The 11,272-nt window shown below is 39.9% G+C and overlaps 1 protein-coding gene across 1 annotated transcript in view; it reads right to left on the reverse strand.

Moving 5' to 3' along the window:
• Positions 1-3,638: 3,638 nt before the first annotated feature.
• Positions 3,639-11,272, reverse strand: part of srbd1 (S1 RNA binding domain 1) — a 59,647-nt gene continuing 52,013 nt past the window's right edge. Inside the window, exons 20-21 of the mRNA XM_078273303.1 lie at positions 6,489-6,673; positions 3,639-4,527 (exon numbers count right to left, since the gene is read on the reverse strand). Coding sequence (XP_078129429.1) covers positions 4,235-4,527; positions 6,489-6,673 — 478 coding nt within the window. The 3' untranslated portion in view covers positions 3,639-4,234. The remainder of the gene's footprint in view (positions 4,528-6,488; positions 6,674-11,272) is intronic.

Raw genomic sequence — 11,272 nt, forward strand, 5'->3', positions numbered from 1 at the left:
AGTGAAACCGGAGAAAGCCTTTCATTTCCTGTCTCATTCCATCCCTCTCTCTTCTACCTCCATTCATCCATCTCTCCTCCACCCCTCTGCATATACTTTACTCCTGTTTTTTTCCACTGATGCCACAAGCCAAAGTCTTTCTCTCCTTCTGCCTATCTAGAATTTTTCAGTATGTGTCACCCAACACTGGAAAAAAAAAAGAATATAAGTGTTGTTTTTTTTTTAAAGTGACTGATGTTTGCGTTCAGTGAAAACACATTCTTGGTTCTCGCATAAAAACTCCTCTCTTGTACCCTTAGTGTATGGGTTATATAATGGGTATGTCATGTTATACACTTGTACCATCTTTCTTTAAAATAATAAAATGAGAAACAAAAAGGGCTGCAACTAATATTTATTTTGGTATCAGTTAATCAGCCAATTATTTTCTTGATTTATTGTTCGGTCTATAAAATGACAGAAAATAGTGAAGAAAAAAATCACACTACTAAAACCCAAGATGATATCTTCAAATGTCTCGTTTTGTCCAACCAACAGTACAATACCTAAAAATATGAATCTTACTTATCTTATTTAGCAATTTTGCTTGAAAAAAAGAAAATTAATCGATTATCAAAATAGTTGCAGATTAGTATTCTGTCCTTAATTGATTAATCAACAAAAGTAATTTGAGAACTCTTAAACATTAACAACACACACAAAACAAAAATTGTATGTGAAGGGCATCAGAGAGTGGCACTGAAACAGATGTTTGAAATACAAACTTAAGATTAACGAATACATTTGATTTACAAATAAATGTAATTGTTAAACTTGGATGTTTATAACTTAAAAATATGAGAATTTCTTTAGAAACGCAGCCACATGCAAAACTTTTGGTAGATAAGATAAGAAACTATTCCGATATATAAATGTATTTTTAAGGTGCTCTGCATAGCCAAACTCTGGATATGTGTTAGAAGTGTACAGACAAGCTTTTTGGACAGTTAAAGTCAAAAGAGAGTCGGTTGCAGCTTACTGTTCTGCAAGGCCACAATTCATGGAAGCTACAGGGAGGAAAGTTAGCTAAACAGTGGGTTTCAGTAAAGTGAAATGCCGATTTGAGTCTGTCACCAGCTGCTATGAGTCAACATGTGAGTATAATCTTTGATAATACTGCCAGTATAAATGTGAGTAGACCACAGAAAAAAGTTTTTCTCACAAAGAAACTTACATCTATAGCCAAAGGGAGACTGTATTGATGTCAGTGGTCACACCGCTAACCTGCAGTTATTTTCTGTTGCAAGGAGAAACCAAGCACAAACCATTGCAATCACACTGTGGCGATCATAGCCATAGAACAACACAAAGGAAAGTAGACGGGAAAGTGTTCACAACACAAGTGCCTGAGAAATACAGACTGTGACCAGAGGTGTACAGTAATACTCCCCCACGTCACTTTTAGATAGCAGGTGTTCTAAACTTAGCAAGACTATTATTCATATTGCTTATTGCCCGTGCAGCTTAGTATAGACACATACAGTACATTCAATGTTCAGTCAGACTTACATTGCTGTGTCTCATGAATGTCCATACATTGTATATGCCCAAACCTTTTGCATGTACTACCTAAAAAAAATATGTATTAATATTATACATTGAATATTATATATTTACATCTGCTCCTCCTGAGAAGTGTAAGAGCTTAGCTGTGGATAACGGAACTTGATACAAACGCTCAAAATACTAAACCATTAATATTTAGGGTATTAATTATTCTAATTGTATTGCCCAAAAACTTTTTACATCAGATCAATTATATATGGCCAATTATCAATAGTGATTACTGGCTATTATTGGTTATTGGCTCGTGTGATTGGTTGTAATAATCGCTGGAGCCGTCCTTCAGACTTCTCACATTTTTGACGGGTGGTCTGAGAAATCAGAGATCGACAGAGACAGCTATATTCTCTACTCTCTGAAAAAAGTTAAGATGATTTTGAATCCACCTGTGTCTCCATAGCTGGATCTTGAACAAAAGATGAGGAAAGAGTGCCCTGCATGACCACTTGGGATATTTTTCTTTGTTTACTTGGCTTTTAATAGCCTAGGATTTAAAGCTCACCATCAATTTTCTTCACAGTTCACCAAAACATCAAGGCACACCAGAGCTCACTCCATAACACAACAGCTGTGAACCAGTGCAGCAGAGCATAACAGAGAACTACAAAACTACTCCTGCAGTCAGCCTTTTTCTTATCACAGGCTCATTACTGGTCAGTGTTTGACAAAAACTCCAAGGGGCAGCAGTAGCTGCCTGCCAGATTGCCTGTCCCATCTGTGTGCTCACGTTTAGCAGCGGGAGATAAATTAAAGGCGGGAAAAGCAGGAATGATGCTGAGGGAAGCTGTGTCTACTTGTAGGAATAAATAAGTTCCCCAAGACAAAAACACTGGAAACATTAAAACAAGAGACAGCGCCAAGCTACAGTATATGAGATCAAAACAAACACAAGACAACAAAATGACAAAGGTAGTTAACGTCAAATGAAATAAGGCCCCTTGATTAGAAAATGGAATCTATCCTGTTTGAAAAATGAGTGTGCAAAGAAAGACATTGAAATGCAGTATGTGAATAGTCTGCATGTTTGTGTATAGTTTCAGATCATCACTGGGCAGACTGCCACTTCTGATTAACCTTGATCGAACATCCTTTTGTTTGTGTGTCTAGAATATATTCCATTTGTTCCCCAAAGGGGAGATGGTAAAGCAGCGGCACTAACAGTGATTAGGTATTCAGTATAAGGTTTAGCACAGGGGACCTCAGGCTTTCCATATCAGAACCATATTTCATGTATTTTTTTTTTTATTTATTCCAGTTTCATAAAAACAAACACATTAGATAATGTGGATGGGGAGTCTGGGATTAATTTTGAAGCAGCTGATTAGTGTGTGTTTGTGTGTGTCCCGGGGTAATTGTGTCTGGGACCATGCATAAAAAGCCTTCAGGCTTTACTGCAGTCTGGGAGATAGAAACATTCCCCTCCTCCTCTTCCTATCCCCGTCTCCGCCCATCCCCCCCCATTCCAGCCCACTCATTCTGTCTTTTCACATTTTCCTGTTGTCTGGAAGAAAAACTTGTTTTTTAACTGGTGCCTTCTTTCCATCACAGAACACATCTGCTCCTCCATTTTTCCCACTTTTTTTTGTCTATGCAGCATGCCATCCTTCCTCTATTTAATTCTCATCCATGCCCCTTCTCTCCAATGTAAATCAGACTGAGAATGCTTAATTTGCTGAATTCTTCATTTTGAGAAAATGTACATCCAGAGCACAAGGTATACAGGGAATAATTTTTAATGTCAAAACCTCATTTGCAGATTAAGCCAATCTTTTACAACCTTTTTAAGATTACATGTGAAGACCCTCAGTTGGTGTCCACAAACACAGTAAACAAAGTCTGCTTTAAATAACAAAGATACAATGAAGTGTCTTAACAACCTGTTCAAAGCAGTACAAACATATATTGAAGAGTTAAATTTAAGTATATGTATGTTAATAATATATGATTAATACTTAAGTATTATTATATTCATAAGAAATAAAAAAATGGCAGCTCAAGTATGAAGTTTCCTACTGCTAAAGTGAATAAGCCGTCCCAATGACCAGTAGATGGTAGTGTGTGCAGATAGCTAGCCAGGAAGTTGATAGACAAAAATTCTTGCCTTGAATTAGGCAATTAGGTTTAGTGTTCGATGCAAAGTACCACTTCCAATGATACAGGGATCATAAACAGGCTGAGAATAAGTACTACCTGAGAAAATGGCGTGAATGAAGAAAGTCTCACAGCCGTTAAAATAACTGTAAGGAAGTTTGGCTAGATTTTATTTCACTAGACTTGTAACAACCCTTCTGAGTAACAAGCAGTCTTTTCTTTTGATTTGACCATTTTTGCATCAAAATGCAGGAACTGCAGTTTAAAATTCCAAGCCCTCGCGAATAATGGTGACATTGGTTGAATGTGTGTTATTACGATTGCAAAGTAAAGGGCCATTCCCATACATACACTTAACAGGTTGCCTGTTAAAATGACTTGTTCGGTTCTGCTTATCTGCTTATGAGAACTATACAAGTTCTCATCCACACCAGGGTGGACATCATGAAGTAATTAGCCTCTTGGTAGCTTTGTGTGTAATTCCCTGTCATAAATGAAATCCAATTATTTAATCAAATTATTAAATTAAATCATTAAGTGACTATTGCAGGACCCTGATCAGGTCCAGCCCGATTCGTCCCCTCTGAGGGTCCACATTCAGGACCCGGACCTCCACCCGTTCCCCAGGTCCCAGCGCCAGGCTGCGGCGGCGCTGGCTGACAGGCAGTTTGTCCAAGGTGATGTTGCTCTTGTGGATGAGGCCTGCGCGGCCAACGCCGATATCTACAAAAGCCCCGAACAGAGTTGTGTTGTCCACCCGGCCCGTCAGCACCGCACCCACCCGCAGATCACTCATCGACACAATGCCCTGCTTAAAGTCCGCCTGCCCAAAATCTGGAGATGGCAAAAAGAGATCAAGAGAGAGAATATCAAAAAAAGTGAGGTGGTTAGGTGGAAGTGAAGGATAGAGATCTATGACAAAATCGGGCCTGGGTGAGAGCTAGCACAAATGCTTTGGAGGAGAGACGGGAAAAGGGGATGCAGGAAAGAGAGGGGGTGGGACAGAAATGACAAACAGATATTGCATTTCGAGCAGCAACCCAATACTTGTGTCTGCATACTTCCACACTTCTCAGCATTCTGTTCTACCCCACTTTCCACTTGGCCTGTTCATGAGAGATCTTTTTCCTTTCTGTAGCATTAACACAAACAAGGAAGGCTCGCGCCCCAGGAAATAGTCCGGTCCAATTATCTTCCCCACAGCACTGATTTCATGCGGTAGCCTCGACCCATCTGTTTACTCAGCTGAGCACTGGCTAGGAAGCCAAGCATAGTGTGCTGCAACCGAATAGGTCCAACCTGAGAATGAACCTTAAAGCTGCGTCCCTTAATTTTAAGAAGAGTTAGCCAGCACTAACTGGGTATCCAGGCTTGACTTTTTTTCTCTCCGCATGTACGAAAAAGAAGAGCCTGGTAATAAGGTATGGAAGTTATTTTGTACTTAACTTACCAGTCTGGAAATCAGACAGCAATTGTAAAGATATTTTATAAACCTAGGTTAATTTAAATTTGCACTTTTGTCCTTGTTTTACATGAGGACAACAGACCAAGTAGCCCTGTCCTAGGTTTCTTCATAACGTAGAAGAGGGCCATTGACCAATACATTTATCAGGAAATGTTCATTCTTAAAATTATGTTTCCAGAATCAGTGAGGGTGGCACAAGTAGACACACAATAATAGCAACTATACCTATGGTCCCTAATGTTTTTCACTTTTGTTTTCTTTTCAAATAGCAGGTACTATCTTCAAATACCAGCTCTCAGTGCATTATTATTTGTACGACAGACCGAAAAGAAGAAGACTGCTTGTTTACACATAGCAGCATTATAGCCCTAATCAATAATCAATTAGAAGCAATAGGACTTTTACTTTTATTTCCTCTTTAGCACGGAATAAGCTTGTTAAATCTAACATATTATTAGATTTATTTGCAATACATGTCTTTCAACTAACTGCTCTTGTATTTCAGACACCATTTTTTTTATTTTTTTAAGAGAAAGAACAAAAAACGTGAGACAAAGATGTAACAGAAATTCTTCCTGAGAAAATTTGAGCTACAGCAAAACGGCTGAAAATCTAAAGGTTTGTGATGGTTTATGATTTTACTGTGATTTTAATGTTTAGGTGTTCTTGAACTCAAGAGTACGAGGTAAAGGAGATACCAGAGGTCTCTGTATTTATGTGTGTAAAGGCATTGTGTCCAACAGCACAGCCTGCTCGAATCATCAAACCCTGTCAGAAACATACTACTTGTGCTGTTAAGCTAAAGGGAGGAAGCCACAGCACTGTCAAATCCTATCAAGCTGCACTGCCGAGACATGCCTATTATAATAAACGCACAAGAAAAGACAGTGTGTGTTGTAACTAGCAAAGCAGTCAAAGAACTGGACAAATACAAGTTAAACTTTCTAACAGTCAGTAGGGACCAATAAAGGACATTATGATGGAAAGATTAGACTATGATAAGTTACTGGGACTGCTGTGTTGCAGATATTTACAGTCTATGATTTTTTTTATATGATTCAAAACACTGATATGTTTGGGTTCAGTGACAAGAGCTTTGCACAACAATGTATGTAGTAATAACAGATGTGTGACATAAGGGAAGTACTGAGAAATAAGAGTTTAATTTGGTGTTGACCTGACATGGATAAATATGCTGTATTTTTCCCTCTTAGGAATTTTTGACTATAGACCATGTCTTCATGATCTTTCACAATTTCAATCACGCTGTTTATCAGGTGTTTTACGTGAGAATTGATTTCAGTGTGACTGTGACTGGCAGGAGTCTTACTTTGTCTTATGTCAAACCCAGGGGGCTGCGTGAAGCCATCTATGATGAGTTTGAGGGTTTCAGGTGTGGTGTCCAATGTCCTGGCCAGTTCCTCGACACTGCTGGTCCTAACCTTCCTCTCCACACACTGCCGCAGGCCTGCACTCCCGATCTGGTCTGCACTCCCACCCACGAGGGACAGAAACCTGGACAGGAGAAAAGTTTGTAAAAGAAAAAATGTCAAATATAGTGCAGACTGTGAAACTTAAACTTTTAAAACTACACAACACTGACAGAAAAAATAAACACACTAAACTATTTGTTAAGGTATGCACTAGGCATGGGCCATTTTTTTTAAGCACTGTAAGCACTGATGCCAGCGTAAGCATTGGTACTGATGGGGGCAGTATACTGCCCTGCAAAGGCAAAAGACCTTAACTCGCTACAGTGTGAAACTGAGAAAAATGACTTTAAAGTTTCTGTTTTGTCCAGACAAAAGTATTATAGGTAGGACTCCCAAAATTTGACAACTAGTTGCTATAATGAAGAAATGTTTGTATGCAAAAAATCTTGAACTCAAAATTGACCTTTGACCCTTGTTTGGCAGTTACTGTACTCTGCCTTTGTATCATGTGCCAAAAACAAGGAGTCGTGCAAAGGCAAAAGGCAGTAACTGACATATAATCAATATTTGCTTGCAGTTCACCATACTTACATCCATTATAAGAACACCCAACCAAGGTCTAGTCATCATGGTATTTGTTTTAAATTATATAGAAGACCTTTGGTTGTTCCTATTTAGTGCTATAATGATCAGGATAGTGCGGCAACACTAACACAGTCAAACAATATGACAGATAAGTTACTTTGCAGTACAGTATGAATACAAGAAATATTTTCTCAATAAAAGATAATTTAATTATAATTGAATACAAAAGGTATATTTATTGTTTAACAATAAATATATTATGTTTAACACTTTTGCAAGGCACTGTATCCGTGTCATATTGTCATTAGGGGCTGAGCCCTACTAAAGGTCTGATCCTAGAATCGCCCCTGGTTAAGGGTTAAGGGCCACCAAACTGCTCAAGATGCACAGTCAACGAACTCGACTTGGATTACTACTTTTTAATTCTGAGAAAACATAGACAGAGTTGACCGACCATTTAGGTTAGCCTACTTTGTACGGACGTTAGCGATAACTAGCTTAGCGCTATTATGGATTTGTGCAAGATCTGACATGAACACCTGCAAGAAGGACATATGGCTCAAACACGTATTGATTGTTGTGGATACAGCAGATGACGTGCATTGCTATGGATTATATCTTCCATGGATTATATCGGATTGCACGGAAAGGTAGGACTCCTGTGTATTTAATAATTGGTTTTCGGCGTCTGATGTGAGGCTCCGCCAAGTGAGGAGGTGTGTCAAATGACATTAACTCATTTTTGACCAAACATGATGTTACGGCGTTTTGCCTTTGTAGGGCAGTATACGGCTCAGTGTTCTAGTCGATGCTTACAATTGACCCTTCGCTAAGCCCCACCCTCATTAGTTACTGTTGCTACGCCTGTCAAGCTTTCGTGCCTGGCACGTCCATTACAGTATGTATGCACCGGTGTCAGACATTCCCAAGGAGATAATTGGTCATTTTTGGCGAACAGGTGAAATATCTGAGAGAGCAAGACAAAAGGGACTGCAGTATGCATTCGAGGGATATATCCACGACCTAATATGCAACCGATGAGAGAATAATTTCATCAAAATGAAGCTAAAGCCTATAGGTTATGCAATAATGTGAGCCGCCTCATACGCTGAACACTCAAATGGGAAACACACAAATTGAGGAACAGCTATGTTCATGCACAGCAGGGTAAGTGACATTTGAAAATAATCTAATAATTATAATAATTATAAATCAAACAGCTTATCCATAAATCTTGTGGAATAAACACAAGACATTAGCTTAAACACTTTGCAATGATAACATTCTCCTGCTTATATTTTTAGCGATTAACAAATGCTGAAATATATTTTAAAGTATGTCAGTGAGCCTCCGTCTTGCCTTTAATCATCTTAAGGACGGGTTAATAACAGATGTGTACCCACTCGATCGCTCTCTGGGACATGTTTTCATGCTAATCAAATGTGTTTGGAGCTTGAAACAAGCTAGTGCGGACCGCTGATTAGCTTACAATGCTAGTATTCGGGGCAGAAAGCCAGTAGCTCCCAAGACGGCGGCCGTCTGTATACGAGAACGCAACTGTCTTTATAATCTATCTTTTTAATAAACTGTATGTACACTTACAAAGTTCTCAATGCTTCGGTTAACATTTAGGGACCTTCATTATGCTACCGTTGAAGTGTGGTGATATTTTGAGCCTTTTTAGTGGTATAAATAGCGATTTGTTTTTACTTTCCCTGTGCCCCAATACTAGCGTTGTAAGCTAATCAGCGGTCCAAGCTAGCTTGAAAACATGTCCCAGAGAGTGACAGAGTGGGTACACATCTGTTATTTAACCCCTAGGTTCGTTTTGTGCCGGAATTGTCTTTATTTTACGTTCAAATATATGCATTATGAACAAAGAACCATCATTATTTCCAAGCAATGCTGTGCTGAGTTAGCTAGCTAGCTAACATTAGCGTGTTCTTGCCTTGGAGCAAACGTATGTGTTTTTGTTAATACTGTCGACATTTAGCTAGTTGTGAATGGGGCCTCCCACACTGCTTGATCCACGCCCGGCCTTTCTCCCCTTGGGTTTTAGGTTTCGGGAAGGGAAAAATTCCAAAAAGTTGTTTTTTTTACCCAGACATTTCAAAATAATACATTTTAGAGCTGTAATTGCAATACCGTGGTATTTTTGCTGAAGGTTATCATACCGTCAGAATCTCATACTGGCCCATGCCTAGTATGCACACACAAGTTCATGTAGTGGCCTGCAAGGGACAGTGTTCATAAATGAGTTTTAATAGCGAGTAGTCCTAGTATACGTAGCTAAAGCACGTGCACCACCTCCCTCGCAGTCTGAAGGAGAGACCTGGGCTTATGAGGGATAGAGTAACAGAGCAGGAAAAAAAGGAAGGGATGGAAGGGAGGGGAAAAGTGAAGACAGACTGGGAAGAATAATTAGGAAAAGAAAACTAGAACTGTCAAAAAGAACAGAAACAAAATATGAGAAAAGTAAAGACGTAGGAAGCGAAAAGCTATGTATGCAGGTAAAGTGAGAGGGAGCTGGGGGGAAAGGAGGGAGGGCAGGAGAGGTGAGGGAGTAATTACACACTAGTCATGAGCTGCCGAGGCTTGGCCTTCTGTTCTAAAAGCACACACAAGCACAAATACACATTTATTTTGCCCCCTATTAAATCAGGTAACTCCACAGTGGGCTGTAAACACCCTGACACCTTGTCTCATGAAACTGCCTCCACTTTGCTAAGGTTGGACTGGTTTGTCCATCTGTCCACCGCCTGGAAAAATCTCCTTATATCACTTTATTCTAGCAGGATGTACCACCTCCAAAATGTCTAGACAGTCAGTCAGGTTGCACCACTTAAAACTCTATTATTATTGCAAACTAATTAGCTAGTCTACACTTTAAACAGACTTGGTAACAAACTGACATGAGAGCCAGAGTAGCAAATAAGGGTTATGGAAAATTATGTGATGTGTGCGTCTGTGTGAGTGTTGTGCTACTGTATATGTTATTTACAGTAGGCACTTTCCACGGATGGTGATAGATGTGAATGCATTTGCCTCTATGCATGTGTTCATGTGTGGACCAGCTGGGCAGCGTCCGTGATGGATGTCGCTCACTGTCAGCCTGCCGCCTAACAGACTCCGCAGCTGTCCCCCCCCCCCCCCCCATGATGGACAGAACAGGTGGACACACACACAACGTTGATTCATACACAATGTTTTTCAGAAATGCTCCTTTGGCAGTAGCAGAGACAGTGCGGATGTAACGGGACACAGCTTGTGTACAAACTATGTATGAGACAGCTGTGAGTGGAGAGGCCCCTGCCAGCTAAGTCACCATCTACCGTCCAAAAGAGGGAGACAAGCGGAATCAATCCCTCAACACCAGCGAGCTAGATCAGTACAAAATAGTATCTGAGTATGTGCCAGAAATGGCTTAGTGGTGAGGAAACAGCACCTTTGGACCAAAATGGATGACTGTCTAACACTAGGGTCTTGTCTCCTACGTCTCCCTAGGCTTCTTAACTTTCCAACCATATATCTCTTTACAGGAAAAGAAATACTTGGATCTTGGTGGCCTAGTTGTAAGATGCATACCACATAGCCCTCATGGTTTGAATTCAGCCTGGGACCTTTGCTGAAGGTCGTCCCTCTTCCTATTTCTTACTTACAATGTGTCCTGTCTTTCTCTACCATGTCAACATTCATAAAAATGGCAACAACAAAAAAACTTTAAGAGACCATTTTTGGTACATTTTGTTGGGTATTCAACTGCAGTACTCACTGGAGTATAACATGCAGCACAGGAGGGAATATCCCTCCCCCTTCCCCTTTTTTAACCTTTATTTATCCAGGTAAGTCGATTGAGAACAATTTCTCATTTGCAACGACAACCTGTCACATTCACACAGTTACACATTCATACCTGGAAGCTTCCCAGTACAACCACAGTGCTGGCCACTGAGCAGCTCCACTGGAGCGGTTGGGGTTAAGGGTCCCAAACTCGCTTCTCTAACCTCTAGGCCACCACTGCCCATACTACTACAAGTAGAACAAGCAAAATGATATCATAAGTCTAATTTCTCATTTTATAATTCCTTACAGACAT

This window comes from Sander vitreus, chromosome 17 (genome assembly GCF_031162955.1).
Source record: "Sander vitreus isolate 19-12246 chromosome 17, sanVit1, whole genome shotgun sequence".
In the NCBI taxonomy this organism is placed as follows: domain Eukaryota; kingdom Metazoa; phylum Chordata; class Actinopteri; order Perciformes; family Percidae; genus Sander; species Sander vitreus.